The sequence below is a fragment of the Gambusia affinis genome, linkage group LG21, assembly GCF_019740435.1.
Source record: "Gambusia affinis linkage group LG21, SWU_Gaff_1.0, whole genome shotgun sequence".
In the NCBI taxonomy this organism is placed as follows: domain Eukaryota; kingdom Metazoa; phylum Chordata; class Actinopteri; order Cyprinodontiformes; family Poeciliidae; genus Gambusia; species Gambusia affinis.
The window spans coordinates 107,050-126,205 of NC_057888.1; the positions used below are offsets into that span (position 1 = coordinate 107,050).

At 50.9% G+C, this 19,156-nt stretch overlaps 3 protein-coding genes across 6 annotated transcripts in view; 2 read left to right on the forward strand and 1 right to left on the reverse strand.

Annotated features, from left to right (window-relative positions):
• The window catches only part of LOC122824506 (5'-AMP-activated protein kinase subunit gamma-2-like), a 32,082-nt gene extending 27,878 nt beyond the window's left edge, over window positions 1-4,204 (reverse strand). Inside the window, exons 1-2 of the mRNA XM_044105238.1 lie at window positions 3,570-4,204; window positions 2,864-2,921 (exon numbers count right to left, since the gene is read on the reverse strand). Coding sequence (XP_043961173.1) covers window positions 2,864-2,921; window positions 3,570-4,126 — 615 coding nt within the window. The 5' untranslated portion in view covers window positions 4,127-4,204. The remainder of the gene's footprint in view (window positions 1-2,863; window positions 2,922-3,569) is intronic.
• A 4,433-nt stretch (window positions 4,205-8,637) lies between these two features.
• On the forward strand, window positions 8,638-12,335 carry galnt11 (UDP-N-acetyl-alpha-D-galactosamine:polypeptide N-acetylgalactosaminyltransferase 11 (GalNAc-T11)). 3 transcript variants are annotated; one of them, XM_044105240.1, is made up of 12 exons: window positions 8,638-8,792; window positions 9,762-9,972; window positions 10,055-10,178; window positions 10,250-10,416; window positions 10,490-10,615; window positions 10,689-10,938; window positions 11,010-11,127; window positions 11,188-11,340; window positions 11,409-11,624; window positions 11,693-11,797; window positions 11,873-12,010; window positions 12,082-12,335. In XM_044105240.1, the coding sequence occupies exons 2-12, from the start codon at window positions 9,795-9,797 to the stop codon at window positions 12,211-12,213; spliced, it is 1,707 nt and encodes a 568-aa protein (XP_043961175.1). In that variant the 5' UTR covers window positions 8,638-8,792; window positions 9,762-9,794; the 3' UTR covers window positions 12,214-12,335. The 3 variants fall into 3 exon arrangements, with proteins under 3 accessions (XP_043961175.1, XP_043961177.1, XP_043961176.1); XM_044105242.1 differs by having other exon boundaries at window positions 8,639-8,792; window positions 12,085-12,335; XM_044105241.1 differs by having other exon boundaries at window positions 8,640-8,792; window positions 9,765-9,972.
• Window positions 12,336-14,671: 2,336 nt separating this feature from the next.
• chodl (chondrolectin) lies at window positions 14,672-18,984 on the forward strand. 2 transcript variants are annotated; one of them, XM_044105244.1, is made up of 7 exons: window positions 14,672-14,894; window positions 15,623-15,798; window positions 15,862-16,019; window positions 16,106-16,263; window positions 16,333-16,416; window positions 16,490-16,586; window positions 18,538-18,984. In XM_044105244.1, exons 1-7 carry the CDS (start codon window positions 14,825-14,827, stop codon window positions 18,617-18,619), a joined length of 825 nt encoding a protein of 274 aa, XP_043961179.1. In that variant the 5' UTR covers window positions 14,672-14,824; the 3' UTR covers window positions 18,620-18,984. The 2 variants fall into 2 exon arrangements, with proteins under 2 accessions (XP_043961179.1, XP_043961180.1); XM_044105245.1 differs by having other exon boundaries at window positions 14,678-14,894; window positions 16,106-16,248.
• The last annotated feature ends 172 nt before the right edge of the window (window positions 18,985-19,156 follow it).

The following is a 19,156-nucleotide window of genomic DNA, read 5'->3' on the forward strand; positions in this document are numbered from 1 at the left end:
GAACGCACCATGTCCCTGAACGCATCACGTAGCTGAACGCACCATGGTCCCTGAACGCATCGCGTAGCTGAGCGCATCATGGTCCCTGAACGCATCGTGTAGCTGAGCGCATCATGGTCCCTGAACGCATCACGTAGCTGAACGCACCATGTCCCTGAACGCATCACGTAGCTGAACGCACCATGTCCCTGAACGCATCGCGTAGCTGAGCGCATCATGGTCCCTGAACGCATCGCGTAGCTGAGCGCATCATGGTCCCTGAACGCATCACGTAGCTGAACGCACCATGTCCCTGAACGCATCACGTAGCTGAACGCACCATGTCCCTGAACGCATCACGTAGCTGAACGCACCATGTCCCTGAACGCATCACGTAGCTGAACGCACCATGTCCCTGAACGCATCACGTAGCTGAACGCACCATCTCCCTGAACACATCACGTAGCTGAGCGCATCATGGTCCCTGAACGCATCGCGTAGCTGAGCGCATCATGGTCCCTGAACGCATCACGTAGCTGAACGCACCATGTCCCTGAACGCATCACGTAGCTGAACGCACCATGTCCCTGAACGCATCATGTAGCTGAATGCACCATGTCCCTGAACGCATCGTGTAGCTGAGCGCATCATGGTCCCTGAACGCATCACGTAGCTGAACGCACCATGTCCCTGAACGCATCACGTAGCTGAACACACCATGTCCCTGAACGCATCGCGTAGCTGAGCGCATCATGGTCCCTGAACGCATCGTGTAGCTGAGCGCATCATGGTCCCTGAACGCATCACGTAGCTGAACGCACCATGTCCCTGAACGCATCACGTAGCTGAACGCACCATGTCCCTGAACGCATCGCGTAGCTGAGCGCATCATGGTCCCTGAACGCATCGCGTAGCTGAGCGCATCATGGTCCCTGAACGCATCACGTAGCTGAACGCACCATGTCCCTGAACGCATCACGTAGCTGAACGCACCATGTCCCTGAACGCATCACGTAGCTGAACGCACCATGTCCCTGAACGCATCACGTAGCTGAACGCACCATGTCCCTGAACGCATCACGTAGCTGAACGCACCATCTCCCTGAACACATCAAGTAGCTGAGCGCAACATGTACCCTGAACGCATCGTAGCTGTAGCTGCATCATGGTCCCTGAACGCATCACGTAGCTGAACGCACCATGTCCCTGAACGCATCACGTAGCTGAACGCACCATGTCCCTGAACGCATCATGTAGCTGAATGCACCATGTCCCTGAACGCATCGTGTAGCTGAGCGCATCATGGTCCCTGAACGCATCACGTAGCTGAACGCACCATGTCCCTGAACGCATCACGTAGCTGAACGCACCATGTCCCTGAACGCATCATGTAGCTGAACGCACCATGTCCCTGAACGCATCGTGTAGCTGAGCGCATCATGTCCCTGAACACATCACGTAGCTGAACGCACCATGTCCCTGAACGCATCACGTAGCTGAACGCACCATGTCCCTGAACGCATCATGTAGCTGAATGCACCATGTCCCTGAACGCATCGTGTAGCTGAGCGCATCATGGTCCCTGAACGCATCACGTAGCTGAACGCACCATGTCCCTGAACGCATCACGTAGCTGAACGCACCATGTCCCTGAACGCATCATGTAGCTGAACGCACCATGTCCCTGAACGCATCGTGTAGCTGAGCGCATCATGTCCCTGAACACATCACGTAGCTGAACGCACCGTGTCCCTGAACGCATCACGTACTGAATGCACCATGTCCCTGAACGCATCATGTAGCTGAATGCACCATGTCCCTGAACGCATCGTGTAGCTGAGCGCATCATGGTCCCTGAACGCATCGTGTAGCTGAGCGCATCATGGTCCCTGAACGCATCACGTAGCTGAACGCACCATGTCCCTGAACGCATCGCGTAGCTGAGCGCATCATGGTCCCTGAACGCATCACGTAGCTGAACGCACCATGTCCCTGAACGCATCACGTAGCTGAACGCACCATGTCCCTGAACGCATCACGTACTGAATGCACCATGTCCCTGAACGCATCATGTAGCTGAACACATCACGTAGCTGAACGCACCGTGTCCCTGAACGCATCACGTACTGAATGCACCATGTCCCTGAACGCATCATGTAGCTGAATGCACCATGTCCCTGAACGCATCGTGTAGCTGAGCGCATCATGGTCCCTGAACGCATCGTGTAGCTGAGCGCATCATGGTCCCTGAACGCATCACGTAGCTGAACGCACCATGTCCCTGAACGCATCGCGTAGCTGAGCGCATCATGGTCCCTGAACGCATCACGTAGCTGAACGCACCATGTCCCTGAACGCATCACGTAGCTGAACGCACCATGTCCCTCGGATGCGTTCAGAAATGCGTTCGGAGCGTAAACTTAGTTTAGCTCAGTGTTTTTCAATTCCAGTCCTCAGACCTGCTCTGCATGTTTTAGATGTAGCTCTTCTCCATAGCAGCTGATTCTAATGATTGCATCACCACCAAGAGCTGCAGGAGCCTGTTAATCACCTGCAGATTCAATCCAGGTGTGCGGCAGAAGGGAAACACCTAAAACATGCAGGGCAGGGGGTCAAGAGGACCGGAATTGAGAAACACTGGTTTAGCTGCAGGTTCCTCTGGGCCACCTGCTCAAGTTCGGTTCTACAGACCAGTTCGTACCGGTATCAGGATCCTGAACGCATCAGGTCCTCCATTCGGTCCGAACCGGTCTGTAGAACCGAGCTTGAGCAGGTGGCCCAGAGGAACCTGCGGCTAAACTAAGTTTACGCTCCAGGTCACATGATTCTGGTTCTGGTCTGGGTCTCCTCTTGGCTTCCTGTGAAGCAACATTGTCATGGTTACCTTCCTGCGTCGGTCCCGGTCCGGTCCAGTTGGTTCCAGGGACGACATGATGAAGGTCCTGGAAAGACAGACGGACACCGGTCACATGACCTGCCGGTTACCATGACAACTTTCTGACGGTCCAACAGCGGTTCTGCTGGAGGTCCCGATTAACATCTGCTGACTCGGGTTCTCACGGATCAGAACCACCGGGTCAGCAATCTGATTCAGGGCCGCCCGCAGCGCCGCCATGCTGGCCCTCTAGTCGCCATGGCAACCTAGCTGCTCAGCCGCCTGGTTCTGATCGGGGACGGTTCTGCTGCTGACTGGAACCGGACCCATCTGACCTACGGATCAGAACCACAGTTTCCCCCTGCCAGTTCTGGAACCACCTCTACTGGACCCGGCCAAACCAGTTCCTGTTCTGATCCAGAACGCTCCCGGCTTCAAACTAACCTGCTAGAACCGATTGGTTCTGGTGAGTCCAGTTGGTTCCGGTTGGGTTGAGTTGGGTTCTGGTGGGTCCAGTTGGTTCCGGTTGGGTGCAGGTGTGTCCTGTCTCAGAGATCGCTTGTCTCAGACCCAACTGGATCAGAACCGAGCCTGAAGCAGGTGTGTGTTCCTCTGCCTCACCTGGAGCTCCGCCCCCTCACATGGGAACTGTCAGCCAATCGAGCTGCAGCGGTTCTGGTTCTGGACGGGTTCTGCCCACCACCCTGATGCTCACCTGAGAACCTGCTGACTCCAGGTTCTGCTGCTGGCTCCGCCCACCTCCTCCCTGGGAACAGTGTTTCCATGGCAACCTGTCTGAGAACTGGACCCGGTTCTGCCAGTGTGTCCAGTCGTAGAAGAAACCAGTTGTGACCCGGTTCTGATCCGTAGAGTTTCACAGTTGAAAGCAGGTTGTGGTGTCATTCTAGAACCAGGATCAGCATCAGAACCAGCAGGTCCGCTGGAACCTGTAGGTTCAGCCCGGGACATGGAGCAGTTCTCAGGAGCCAGAACTGGATCAGAACCAGAACCGGTCCAAACACAGCAACTGGTGAATGGCTGAAACCCAGAGCAGAACACAACTGGGCCTGGAGTTCTGTAGATCCAGAGGGTTCTAATCCGATCAGAACTCATCAAAACCGTGATGAATCGGTCCAATCCTGCTGAGCCTTCAGAGCTTGTCTTTAACAGGAAGTCCCACTGAGGGCAACTTCCTGTTGTCCTGCAGCGTTCTGAGGCAACGGCAACAATCAGTCGCACCAGCAACCGAGTCTGAGTCAAACAGTTCTCCATGAAAGAACTTCAGTTCAGTTCAGTTCAGTTCAGTTCAGCTGCCCCTCCTGGTAAAGATGGCCGTCCCTCTATATTATTATTTTTTTATTAAACATTTTGAACATCTGAGACCACAGATTGTGTCTCAATAATTACCTCTGATAATCCACTTCTGACTGTTAGAACAACAGAGGCTGAAATATCTTGAAGTCCGTCTTCAGTAATCGGCCTTGAATTGTCTTTGCCTGGTTTTGGGATCAGTGTCATCACTTCCTGTCGTCATCGCTTCCTGTCGTCATCGCTTCCTGTCGTCATCGCTTCCTGTCGTCATCACTTCCTGTCGTCATCAGCTCTTTTCTCTCAGTGCAAAAAGAACTGCATCAGTTTGACCTTGCATCCTCCTAACAGTATTTCTAAAAACTAACAGTAAGGCCATCTGAGCCTTACTGTTTATCCATTTTCTTAACCGCTGCCTCAATCCATCAGTTTTAATCTCAGCATCACAAAGTTTATTGTAACTTTTGGTGATTTGCAATAGAACTAAATAAGGATTTACAAACTCTTTCTCATTAAGAGATGAACTTCATTCTTAGTTGCTTGTGGATCTTTACACTCCTGACCATCTATTAGAGACTCGATGTGATTTTTCTGCTCATGACTTTTTTCCAAATTAAAAAGATTAGAGGAATTTTTTCCACTCCTTTTCCTGGGATCGAATGTCGGCTGTTTGTGCTCCGTCCAGGTACAGCAGGTCCAATTCAGACTGGAACTCAGAACGTTTCAGATTTTCTTGAGGTGTTAAATCATTTGTGCTACAACAAACATGTCATTCTTTAATTAAATTGCTTTCATATTCTTCTTTTTGTTTATTCAGTATTTTACTAAATTTAATGCTAATTTCTCTGATTCTGAACTGAATAAATTCCCACTTATTAATGTAACCTGAGACTGACTCATCCTCTTTTGTCTCATTTATCGGTTCTTTTACACTGATGCATTAATCTTCATTTTCTAATAATTTTGCATTAAATTTCTAAGATCCTTTTTGTCTTCTAGAAGCTGGTCTGATAACGGCCTTCAGACACGACCAACCACTGGTCTCACCTGTATTTACTTGGTCCATTTATACCATGAGAAATGTTTAATGGCAGGGAGAACCGCCGTCCAACACTGTCTGGGTCCGACTGCACCGGCTCCCGGTCCTCAGCTGCCTTTTATTATGATGACAGAAACAGGAGGTTGGGTTTCTTCAGTCTTCTGCCACAGACGGTTCTGGGACGTTCTGATTACCCCCTGACCCGTTTCAGTCAGTTTCAACAGGCAGTTTGATAAAACAGGAAGAGTGTGGAGGTTCTACTGTCCAAGGATCAGTTAATAATGTACCATAGAAAGAAAAGGAGCCAAAGTTAAAAACACACAAGAATAATTATATGAAAACATCCTTTCAGATAAACTCACAATTTAAATGAACTTAAATAATAATTTTTCCAACATATACATTAATCAATACAACACAAACGTCTTGAATTTTGACCTGGTGTGTCAGGACGTTGTACAGTAGATGGCCTCACCATGACGATGAGTCAAAATAAACTATTTTTAAAAATAAAAATAAAGCTTTTCTTTTCGCAGAGTCTTTTAAGCTAACCCTAACCCTAACATTTAATGAACCAGATGAAACTTTAACATTAAACATGAACTGCAATTAAAGTCAAACTACAAAAGCTGAAAACTGCGTGAATTACCGACTAACAAAGCGCAGCCTTCAATGCAGCTACCAGATCATTTCTACATTTCCACCTTCAGTCTTATTAAATCTACACCACTTGTTGCTCCGACCTTCAATGTAACCATGAGGAGTTCTGAAGAAGGTCCGTTTTCCAGCCCTTCTTGCTGCTCAACAAGAGGCCATAACGTCTTCTGTCTCCCAGATCTTCCTTTGGAATCATCTCAGAGCTGCTGCCTCAACTTTTACACGTTGCAGGTTCTTTCTTCGTCTTCACTCTTCTTTGTGCAAACATGATGATCCGTCTGGCTTCATTATCTTCTTTCTTTCTTTCCTTCCCAGTCTGTGCTCAACATCCACAGCATCCTCCACGTTCGCATCCAGATGTGGGGCAGTGTTTAGTAGAGTTTTAATTACCGTCTCTCTCATATTTTCATCTTTCCTCTCTGGGTCCTCTCAGTCGGGCTCCATCGCATCTTGTATCGTTCTTGTTCCCTTAATCTCTCCTTTATCTCATTATTTTATTTCAGTAACAGTCCTTTAGCTCCTCCAGATTCAGTTGCACAACCTTTGCTATGTTAGCCATCATAGTGCTAGCCTGTGGTTTTGCTCTTGGATATCTTCTAATTGCATCTCCATTCCTGTTACTTTTGTCTGCAGACTCAATATCTCCTCAAGAATAGTGTTGCCTGATACTTGCACCCAGGGCCGGCCCAAGGCATAAGCAAACTAAGCAGCCACTTAGTGCCCCAGGGCCACTAAGGTGCCCCCTCAGAGGAGCTTATTTTTTTTTTAGTAATAATTTCTGTTATTAAAATATCAAAAACACACAATTTCAATATGAAGTGATTTGTTTTTATAATAATATATATTTGATAATGTATGTGGAAATTATTATTTTATGGATAGAAAGAAAAAAACCGAATTGCTCTGGGCCCCCTGGTGGCCGCGGTAGGTACCGCACGGTTCCCCGGTATCATGAGCTGCTGTGCAGAACATCCAAAGGTCCAAAGCGCCGGTTAGAAGTTAAGTTAGCAAAACTACATCTCTAAAAAGGACTGATCCTTCAGGGAGGGAGAACAGAAAAAAGCCAAAATAAATGTTTGTTTTAATGAGCCTTGGTAATGTAATGTCAAAGATTAGTAAAGCTGCTAACAGAACATTAGCTTGATAGCGACCTGGACCGGTCCAGTTCAACAGACAAACATTTATGCTAGGGTCTTTGTGTTTGTGTGAAACTGAGTTTAAACTTTAAATGAGTTGATTTTCTGGATGTTTCTGGATATTTGTTGTTAAACCCCCCCCCCCCCCCCCACTATTCCCAAGCACTGTTCAGGTAAAATCACTCAATCAGGTTTATTCATGAATTGTGCAAAAGTTATGAGAAACTTCTGTTAAAATCATTTGAAGGCTCAGAATCAGTCCAGTACCGGTACCGGTCCACATTCTCAGGGGAGAAAGACTCACCTGGTATAAATTACATTTTTAGCTGTTTTAGCTTAAGAGAAATAAATTTAACCAAAGAATGTGATGAATATGTGTAGAGCTGCACCGATTGCAGGTTTCTGTCTGGTTACCATCTTTAAACAGCCTGACCTGCTGGTTTGGATTTAGGCTGAAATGAATTTTTAAATGTTGCTAAATGTAGAAATAAAGTCAGTGAGTTGGTAACAATGAGGTTAATATTGTTAACTGTAAACATTCAGACCTGGTCTGTCAGTCAAACCTCTGAGCAGAAGAGGACAGAGATGATTTATAAACCTTTACTGATGAAGATCAGATCAGCTTCACATGGAAGTATCAGCTGATCACGACGCCCCAAAATGAAGGCAATCGGCTCCCAGAAACCAACTGGTCAATAAATGTATCTTGTATTAAACATGTATATAATGTAAACAGCCAGAGATGCAATAAGTTTATAGCAGGTGTGTGAATGAACTAATGATGGGCTGCTGATTGTTTGCAGACTAGAGGGCCCCAAAACCTCCTTTGGCTCAGGGCCCCATGGAGGCTGGGGCCGGCCCTGCTTGCGTCTCTGTGTTGCCTTCTGTTGGTTTGGTTTTCTTACCTGTCGGTTGGAAATAAAAATCTTTTTAGACTTTAAGGTGCATACCGCCACCTACTGTACAGGAGTGTGTAGCAACATTACATCTATTAAATTCTATTATTTTTATTTTGTATTCTGCAAGTAAATAAAAAAATAAATAGTGCTTTCCATAATAATGTAAATATCCACTATGTTTCCTTCATTTCCCAATATTCCTTTAAGGCTCTGATTTTGTCCCATTCTTCTCAATTTCTCCCTTTCAGGTTCATGTGTTACAATTCATCAATATCCTTCACATTTCTTATTATTATTCCTCCCTATTATCATCCATCCATTTTCTAACACCTTGTCCCTCATAGGGGTCAGGAGGAGCTGCTGCCTCTCCAGCTAACGTTCTGGACAAGAGGTGGGGTCATGGGGTCACCCTGGACAGGTCAGTCTGTCGCAGGGAAACAGAGACACACAGGACACACAACCATTCACACACACACTCACACCTAGGGAGAATTTAGAGACCAATTAACCTGACAGTCATGTTTTTGGACTGTGGGAGGAAGCCGGAGAACCCGGAGAGAACCCACCATGCACAGGGAGAACATGCAAACTCCATGCAGAAAGACCCCGGGCCGGGAATCGAACCCAGGACCCTCTTGTTACAGTGCTACCAACTGTGCAGCCCTTCCTCCCTATTAGACGTCGTTATTTTCCTTGGGTCATTCGGGGCTTTTATTGTGAAGGTCTACTGTCGTGTTTTCCGTTTTATTTTGAAGGGGCGTCTGTTGGGTCACGTGGTCCCGCTGGTTCTGCAGCGGCGTCAGGAGCTGCAGCGGGGTTCGGGTTGTCGGTGCTGCAGGCCGGGGTTTCTGCCGGAGTGCCGCCGAGTGAGCAGCAGACGGTCCGCGGACCCTGAGCAGGTACCGTCCGATGACTGAACTGGACCGATGTGTTTGGCTGTTTTATCTGAGAGCAGCTAACAACCGCTAACCCACTGAGTTCCATTATCGGACTCGGGGTCAGAACCGAACCCAGAACAGTTCTTTCCCGGCCGGATCAGAACTTTTAATAATCGGAACTGAAAAGGGTTTAATCTGGGTTTAACACGAGGTTCGGTTCCGTTAGCTGGCTGTGTTGTTTTCTGCTGTTTGTGTTGAACGAACCGAACCAGAACATCCCGGTTTAAACCCAACAACTACGGAACCCTCCAGTAGAACTTCGTTCAACACCTGGAGCCGGGTCAGAACCGGCAGGTTCTGTTTGGTTCGGCTTTCAGACTGTTGATTTACAGCAGCTCCACTGAAGCCAGGTGACGTCACTGTTACCTACAGGTGAGATCCAGGTGAGCTGACTGACCTAAACTAATGGGCTGCAGCTTGATTAGATTCACACCTGAACTAGGTTATGAACAGTTCATTTAAATGAACAGTTCATTTAACCTAGGACTGATTCAGTTAAAGTAATGAACAGTTCCTTTATGACCTCAGACTGATTCACTCATGCTAACAGTTCATTTGTAACCATCTGATTCAGTGAAACTGAACTGTTCTTTTATTTCTCACTCAGTTCAGATTAACAATACAGCAAATCCCTTCTCAACTATTTTTAAATGAATATATATTATAAAACAAACTGACATTGACGTCATGTGATCTCAGATCATTAACTATTTAACGATCTGAGCGCGTGATGCGTTCAGGGTTCTGCGATAAACATTAACTTTTTCACATGAGGTCCCGCTGCCTTCAGCTTGAGTGAACCAGGGTGCGCTAACTTTAACCCAGAGGTCTGGGTGCGCTAACTTTAACCCAGAGGTCTGGGTGCGCTAACTTTAACCCAGAGGTCGGGGTGTGCTAACTTTAGCCTGGTCAGCTCTCTCTCTCCCCCAGCAGGTGATGTGAGGCGATGCTCGCTCGCCCACCATGCCCAGTGTCACGCTGCGGTACTTCTGCTATGGTTGCCTCGTTACCTCGGCAACCTGGTCCGTCCTCCTCTACCTCTACTTCTTCCTGGGGGCGGAGCCTAGCAGGAACCCCGCACCGCACCGCGGTCAGCCGGTTGGGTCTGACCACAAGAGGGCGGAGCTGTCTCCAGAGATGGGTGGGTGTCAGTGATACGTTCAGGCGCCAGGGGAACGTGGGGTACAGCCGGGTTCTGAGAGGTTCTGGTTCTGGTTCTGCAGGGATGATCTTTAACGAGGCGGACCAGGAGGTCCGAGACGCCGGCTACCAGCGCCACGCCTTCAACGTCCTGATCTCCAACCGGCTGGGCTTCCACCGCCCGCTGCCAGACACCCGCGACCCGCGGTAGGTTCTGGTTCTGCTCTGACCCGTTTCTGACCGGTCCCGGTGCTGACCCGGTTTCAACCCGTTCCCAGGTGCCGTCAGAAGGCGTACCCAGCGGCGCTGCCGGCCGCCAGCGTAGTGATCTGCTTCTTCAATGAGGCGCCGTCCGCCCTGCTCAGAACCGTCCACAGCGTTCTGGACCGAAGCCCCGCCCACCTGCTGCACGAAGTCATCCTGGTGGATGACCACAGCGAGCTGGGTACTCGCCGCCCGGCTACGGCCCGGCCACGGCCCGGTTTCCTCCCGCTAAGGCTGCCTGTGTTCTGCTGCAGAGGAGCTGAAGGACGAGCTGGACCGCTACCTGAGGACGGAGCTGCAGGACAAGGTCCGATTGGTCCGGAACCGGCAGAGGGAGGGGCTGATCCGAGGACGCATGATCGGAGCCGCCCATGCCACAGGTAAGCCGAGCCCCGCCCCCTTTAGGTATGGACGGGTTGTAGTTGCGCTAAGCCCCGCCCCTCTGCGCTCCAGGTGAGGTTCTGGTGTTCCTGGACAGCCACTGCGAGGTGAACGAGGCGTGGCTGCAGCCGCTGCTGGCGCCGGTGCAGGCAGACCGCCGCACCGTGGTCTGCCCCGTCATCGACATCATCTCCGCCGACACGCTGGCGTACTTCGCCTCCCCCATCGTCCGCGGCGGCTTCAACTGGGGGCTGCACTTCAAGTGGGACCCGGTGCCACCGGCCGAGCTCAGCGGGCCAGACGGCGCCGCCGGACCCTTCAGGTAACCCGGAACACGGGGCGCCAGGTGACCTTCAGGTGTCCGTGACCCCTGACCTCTCCCTGTGCCCCCAGGTCTCCCACCATGGCGGGGGGATTGTTCGCCATGGACAGGAAGTACTTCTTTGAGCTGGGCCAGTACGACGGCGGCATGGACATCTGGGGAGGAGAGAACCTGGAGATCTCCTTCAGGGTGAGCGCCGAGTTTCACAGAGTGTCATTGAAGGCGGCGCTGACGGCGCTGTGCTTTCAGATCTGGATGTGCGGCGGCCAGCTGCTGATCGTCCCGTGCTCCAGGGTGGGACACATCTTCAGGAAGAGGCGGCCGTACGGATCACCTGGAGGACAGGACACCATGGCCCACAATTCCTTGCGGCTGGCGCACGTCTGGATGGACGACTTCAAGGTTCCTGTCCGTGCTTCCTGTCTGTCCTCACTTCCTGTCTCTGACCTCACTTCTTATGTTACCTTCAGGAGCGGTACCTGGCGCTGCGTCCCGAGCTGCGTAACCGTGGTTACGGTGACATCAGCGAGCGCGTGGCATTGAGGAAGCGGCTGCAGTGCCGCTCGTTTCGCTGGTACCTGGACACCGTCTACCCCGAGATGCAGGCCGTTGCCAACGGCAACAAGCAGCCGCCTCCGTTCGCCAACAAAGGCCTGAGGCGGCCCAAGGTCCTGCAGCGTGGTCGGGTACCTGAACGCAGCATTCGCCGCGACCTCTGACCCCGCTGCAGGCTCTCACCCTCTCTGTCTTTCAGCTGCGTAACCTAGCAACCGGACGCTGCCTGGTGGCGCAGGGGCGGGTCAGCCAGAAGGGCGGCGCCGTCGTCCTGAGGCCGTGTAACCACGGAGACCCGGAGCAGGTGAGGGCAGCATCTCGGCGCGATCCGACCCCATGACCTCTCTGAGTGCGCTCCTTGACCCTGTGACCTCTGCAGGACTGGTCGTACGACGAGGACGGGCAGCTGGTTCTGGCCGGCCTGCTGTGCCTGGACGTGTCGGAGGTCAGGACCTCTGACCCCCCGCGGCTCATGAAATGCCACGGCTCGGGCGGGTCGCAGCAGTGGAGCCTGGGGGTGAGGTTCTGATGATGGCAGCAGCTCTGACCCGGTTCTGACCCGGCTCTGACCCAGCTCTCTCTCTCCAGAAGGCCAACCGGCTCTACCAGGTCTCTGTGGGTCAGTGTCTCGCTGTTTCCCATCCAGCTGGACCAAAGGGCTATGTTGCCATGGCGATCTGCGACGGTGCCGAGATGCAGCAGTGGCAGCTGGAGGGCTGACGGACCGGTGGTTCCGGTGGGACCGGGTTCTGGTTCCAGTTCTGGATTTTATCTGTAGTTTTTACTGAAGGAACGTTCTGATTTTTGCTGCTTTTAATCTCTAATAAAATGTTCAGAATGTCTCGCCGTCTCTGTCCTTCAGAACCGCTCCAGGTTCTGATCGAGCTGTCGGATCTACTAGAACCTGCTGGTTCTGACCGTGTATCTGGTCAGACTCATTGGGTCTCAGAAGCCTGCTGTTCCTCTCATGGACCAGCAGAGGGCAGCACACTCTGAGTCAGTCTCCGTTCTCCCTTTAAGCCTGGTTCTGGTTCTGCTCCTGAGACCCGGTTCCTACAGCAGAACCTGGTTCCAGCTGAGGTTCTGATGGTGCTGTCCAGTGGAACTGCACTCCTTCAGAACTGCTCTGGCCCCGCCCCCTCAGTCAGCAGGTTAATGAACCATCAGGCAGTCAGAGCAGCCGCCGTCTGATTGGACGGCGAGACTCGATCGATTCCCATTATCAGTCCGACCCGAAGGCAGGAGGGGGGGCATGAGTCTGATGCATTGTGGGAACCATTTTTCTGATACGTTGTGGGGACATTTCCTTGGTCCCATGAGGGAAAACTGTTTTGGGTTCAGATGAGAGGGGGGGATTGAGGATCAGCTGCAGAAATGAATAGAAAGTGTGTGTGTGTGTGTGTGTGTGTGTGATTATGTCCAGTCGGTCTCTGCATGAAGCAGTTCTGATAAACCGTTTCTAAAGATACACTGTCAAAAATTAACAGCAATATTTTGGTATTAATTTTTCATTTTCACCAGATGATACATTAATTTATAAATGTCATTGTTTCAAACAAAATATTTAGTTTGCAGCTAATTTAACTGCATAATAAATGTCACTTAATGAGTTATATGCAAGCTAAACATTTAGCTAACTCAAAAAAGAGGTGACATTAGCCAGAGCTTATAAAGAAGTTATTTTTTATTTTGGTAATCCACCTCTGGAAACTGGCAGACAAACTAGTTTATTCACTAAACATTTAGCTGGTTCACGCAGCTAACGCTCCAATCCACTGGGCCTTACCAGAGGCACAAAACAAAACTCTCTTAGTCTGAGATTTTTTGTCCATGTTAACTAGCATGGACAACATGCTAGTTAACATGGACGATATGCTACTTAACATGGACGACATACTAGTAAAGATGGACGACATGCTACTTAACATGGACGACATGCTAGTAAAGATGGACGACATGCTAGTAAAGATGGACGACATGTTACTTAACATGGACAACATGCTAGTTAGCATGGATGACATGCTACTTAACATGGACGACATGCTAATTAACATGGAAGACATGCTAGTTAGCATGGACGACATGCTACTTAACATGGACGACATGCTAATTAACATGGAAGACATGCTAGTTAGCATGGACGACATGCTACTTAACATGGACGACATGCTAATTAACATGGACTACATGCTACTTAACATGGACGACATGCTAATTAACATGGAAGACATTTTACTTAACATGGACGACATACTAGTAAAGATGAACGACATGCTAGTTAGGAGGGACGACATGTTACTTAACATGGACGACATGCTAATTAACATGGAAGACATGCTAGTTAGCATGGACGCCATGCTACTTAACATGTCTGCTGCTTGGTGCTTCACTCCAACCAGCAGCTGATCGGATGGGAACAGATGCTAGCAGGTTATTTTCTACAGAAATGGTGAGACTTATTTGGTTTAACTCCCACCTGCAGGTGGCAGTATATCTTACAAAGAACAACAAAGCAAAGGTCTTCTGGTGTACTGGCCACAATAAACTGTCCAACATAAGAGGAATAACATAACCTCTAATTGATAACAAGACTCTTCTATGAGCAGCTGGATGGTCAATAAATTACAGTTCAGAAAGTATCAAAATATCTGACATGTCGTCACCTGCAGCTGAACACCCGGGGTTATTCACCTTTCAGCTTCTCTCATAAATTTCTCTTTTCAGTTTTGTGCAAATTATTAAAGTTTTTTAATCATTTATTTTTGTCTCAACTGACAAAGTGATGGAAGCAATGGCTTCCTGTGTTCACCAGGCCCCGCCCCCAATACTGACCCTCCTTTCCCCTCCGCCCCTGGACCAATTAGAGTTGGGAGCCGGTCTGGAAGTAGACTGGACCGGGTCATCTGAACAGAGAAGTTTCAGAGTTACCCTCACCTGACTGGACCTGGTGGTTCTGGATGGGTTTGTGGTTCTGCAGCCTGGAGCTTCATCCTCCTCCTCTTCCTCTCAGGTTTCTTTTAATTACTTTAAGCGTGCGCGTGCGCGGTCGATCGATCGCTGCTCAGGAAGTGTTGCTGCAGACATCAGAGGAGCCGCTCTGCCATCGATCAGCTGCAGCAGCCAATCAGCAAACAGCAGGGGGAGGAGGGGGCGCAGTGCGGGACGGCCAGCTGAGGCTCAGATCGATGCGGGAGGAGGAGACACCGCAGAGCCTCAGCTCCTCTTGCTCCTCTTCCTCAGCTCGCCTCAGAGAGGAGAGGAGCCGCGCGGAGCAGGACGCCGAGCCGCGGGCTTTTATTTTGAAAAACTCGCCCGAGCAGCTGAGGAGAACATGCTGCTGCTGCTGGGCGTCGTTATGGCAACGGCAGGGTCAGGGGTCAGCGCGGCGCGAGTGGTGAGCGGTGAGTTACTTACAGACCTTCATCCCCTCCATCATCTTCATCAAACACCTGGCTGCTGCTGCCCCCTGCAGGCCAGAACCGGGCCAGAACCGCTCAGTGGAGGTGATCCCTCCAGGTTCTGGTTCATCAGCAGGGATCATGGATCAGTCCAGCCGGTCCAGATCCTCCAGAACCGAGCTGCTCTGCCGGTTCTGACAGAATCTCAGCAACCAGCTGGTTCCGTCCAATCAGAACCAGTTCTGGACAAGAATCGAAGCCGCAGGACGATCTGCAGACTCAGCAGGTCCTAGCACGGTACTGGTTCCAGCTCCGTCAGAGGGAGGCCCGGTTCTGAAACCCAGAGCTGCTGAAGAGAAAGTGATGATGAGGCAGCTGGAGCTAATCAGCGAGAGAGGAAGAGGACACACACACTGATACACACACCAATACACACTGATACACAGCTTGTTTTTCTGTCCTTATGAGGACTCTCCATCACTATTCTGTTCTCAACCTAAACGCTGAGTTTCTCTCTAAACTCTGACTTTTCGACTCTCTGTTTCTCAGCTCGGGTCCTCAGAGTTTACTGTAGGGTCAGAACTGAGAAACAGAGTCTGACCCCTGACCCTAATCACGGGCATCTGCCATATTAGGACGAGCTTTGGGCCCCATGAGGCCCATCGGTTCGGGTTACAGACACAGCCTGTGGCTCTGACTGGCAGCTTTGTGGGCGGGGCTTGTACCTGCAGGTCAGACGGTGTGTGTGGGCGGAGCCGAGCGTCCCTGCTACAAGATGGCGTATTTCCACGACGTGTCGAGCCGCGTGGCATTCAGCGAGGCGAAGCAGGCCTGCCTCATGGACGGGGGGTCGCTGCTGAGCGTGGAGAGCCAATCAGAGCAGAGCGATGTGGAGAACCTGCTGCAGGTGAGACGCTGCTTTCAGAACGAAGCTTTGTAAAGAAAATGGATTGATCCGTTCCTCCTCCAGGCGCTGCGTTCAGGAGCAGTGGGCGGAGCCAAAGGTGGGGGCGGGATTTCTGACGGGGATTTCTGGATCGGCCTGACTCGGGGGGGCGGAGCCAACCACACCCTGACCCCGTGCCCTGACCTGTACCAGTGGACCGACGGCAGCGTGGCCACCTTCAGGTTAGACGTTTGATTCCTACCAGGGTGGTTTCCACAATGCTAACCCGTAACCGTGCTGGGCGGTAACCATGGCGACCACGTTCCAGGAACTGGTACCTGGACGAGCCGTCGTGCGGCAGCGAGGCCTGCGTTGTCATGTACCACCAGCCCAGCGCGGCCGCTGGTCTGGGCGGGGCTTATCTCCACCAATGGAACGACGACCGCTGCAACATGAAGCACAACTTCATCTGCAAGTATCAGCCAGGTGAGACGGGCCAGGTGAGGGGGCGGGGCTACCTGCACCTGTCTAACCTGGACTTCTCTTTGCCCTCAGCTGTGACTGCAGGCGGAGGCGTGGTGACCCAGGCGGACGGCAGTGGCAGCTTCCCCCCTCAGGTGGCTGTGGCAGGATCTTCTGGTACGATCACTTTTGGACTCTGCCCTGTCGTGATGTCACAGTGATATCACTGTGACATCACGGTGTGTTTCAGGAATGCTGCTGCTGTACGTGGTGATCCCCACCATCCCGCTGCTGCTGCTCATCCTGGTGGCTTCAGGGACCTGCTGCTTCCAGACGCTCAGCAGGAGGTAGGACTGTATCTCCCAGCATGCCTCTGGCTGTTAGACAGACTTCCTCCAGAACCACTCAAGTCCAAACGGTCAACCTGCAGTGGCCTGTCCCTTTAAGGGAGCCACATTTAGATGCATTCCTGCTCCAACACTCCTGGGTCACTGAATGTCTCTGCAGGGCAAGTTGCTGCTGGAGAGGGAGGGCAACTGGAGCTTAGATCCGACCAATGTGATCATTCTCATCAATCAGCTTGACTCTGGGAACAATCTGCTGCCAGAGGACCTCAGGGGTTCATCAGCTATTAGCAGTTCTGCAAGATAAGATGGCACCAGACCACTGAGATGTTTAAAAACCAGTAACAGAATCTTAACATCAAACTTAAAATGTGCTGGGAGCCAAACAGGCTAGCCTAGTCAGTGTTAGCCTAGTCAGTGTTAGCCTGGTCTGGGTTAGCTTGGTCAGTGTTAGCCTGGTCCGGGTTACCCTTGTCAGTGTTAGCCTCGTCAGTGTTAGCTTGGTCCAGGTTAGCCTGGTCTGGGTTAGCTTGGTCAGTGTTAGCCTGGTCAGTGTTAGCTTGGTCCAGGTTAGCTTGGTCCAGGTTAGCTTGGTCCAGGTTAGCCTGGTCTGGGTTAGCCTGGTCTGGGTTAGCTTGGTCAGTGTTAGCCTGGTCCGGGTTAGCCTGGTCAGTGTTAGCCTGGTCTGGGTTAGCTTAGTCAGTGTTAGCCTGGTCCAGGTTAGCTTGGTCCGGGTTAGCCTGGTCCGGGTTAGCTTGGTCAGTGTTAGCCTGGTCCGGGTTAGCTTGGTCAGTGTTAGCCTGGTCCGGGTTAGCCTCGTCAGTGTTAGCCTGGTCCGGGTTAGCCTCGTCAGTGTTAGCCTGGTCCGGGTTAGCCTCGTCAGTGTTAGCCTGGTCCAGGTTAGCTTGGTCAGTGTTAGCCTGGTCCAGGTTAGCTTCGTCAGTGTTAGCCTGGTCCGGGTTAGCTTAGTCAGTGTTAGCCTGGTCCAGGTTAGCTTGGTCCGGGTTAGCCTGGTCTGGGTTAGCTTGGTCAGTGTTAGCCTGGTCCGGGTTAGCTTGGTCAGTGTTAGCCTGGTCCGGGTTAGCCTCGTCAGTGTTAGCCTGGTCCGGGTTAGCTTAGTCAGTGTTAGCCTGGTCCAGGTTAGCTTGGTCCGGGTTAGCCTGGTCAGGGTTAGCCTGGTCCGGGTTAGCCTGGTCCGGGTTAGCCTGGTCCAGGTTAGCTTGGTCCGGGTTAGCCTAGTCTGGGTTAGCTTGGTCAGTGTTAGCCTGGTCCGGGTTAGCCTCGTCAGTGTTAGCCTGGTCCGGGTTAGCCTCGTCAGTGTTAGCCTGGTCCGGGTTAGCTTGGTCAGTGTTAGCTTGGTCCAGGTTAGCCTCGTCAGTGTTAGCCTCCTCAGTGGTAGCCTGGTCTGGGTTAGCTTGGTCAGTGTTAGCAGAGTCTATCAATAGTCTGACCGTCTGGAAACAAAAGCATCAACATCACACAGTTGGCGACAGAAAATGGCAAAGTCTGGCCAAACTGGTTAGACTGTAAATTAAAGGGTCTTTATTAAAGGGTGTCAGAGTCAAAGGGCTTCTGACTGGTTTAGAAGGTTTTGAAGACACAGTTATTAATAATAATAATTTTTGAATGATTTCTATGATTAAAACTAATTTTGTCCTGAATGAGCTGGAGACAGCAGCGATTGGCCGAGGGTCGCCATGACGATATACAGCTGATCCTGATGACTCCACCAAGCTGCAATATGTAAATTAAGCAGTAGAGGTTCTAAAACAGAGCCGTGGGGGACGCTGTAGTTAGCATCATGGATCTGAGAGGAACATTTATCAATCTCTGATCAGTGATCAAATCAATAAAAATAAATTTGCCGCTGGTTTCTGCCACCTTCCTGTTTTATTTTGAAAATCTTGCTGTAACCTCAATTGGTCACTGATGATGTCATCTTGTGTTTCTCCAGTCGTACTCGGACCAAGACTCCCGCTGACCAATCAAACCTCTGGATCGCCACAACGCCCAAACCCGACAGCATGGAACTGTGACATCACTATGACATCAGCAGCAGATCCGTGATGTCAGAGACTTTTAGTTCATTACTTTAGCTAAAACAATTTCCTGTTTGGCTCCTCCTGTGACTCCGCCCTCTCAGCCTGAGTTAAAGAAGGGGCGGAGTAAGAGTGATGTCACAGTGAGTGGGTGGAGCTTGTCTGTTGTAACTTGTTTTGTTGCGAGAATCTCTGGCGCCCCTGCTGGACAGACGAGGAGATGAAGTACGGAGCAAGCAGAGGGACAAACTCCGATGAAGCTGATGCTGCGTTTAAGGGGAGTTCGACGTTTGGACGGCAGGGAGCTGCTGCTGCGTTTCTGATGCATGAAGCTTTGATGTTTAATAAAAAATGTTCCATCAGCTGCTGCTTGGTTTCTCTGAGTCGGCCTAGTCAAAGTCCTGATCAGAGAATTTGTGGCAGGCTGCGAAACGTCGGCAGATCGGTTCTGTCCAGCAAAGGTGAAAGGTCACTCAGTAGAACGGTCCATGTCTGATCAAAAATCAAACCATTGGACGCCTCAGTACTAACTCA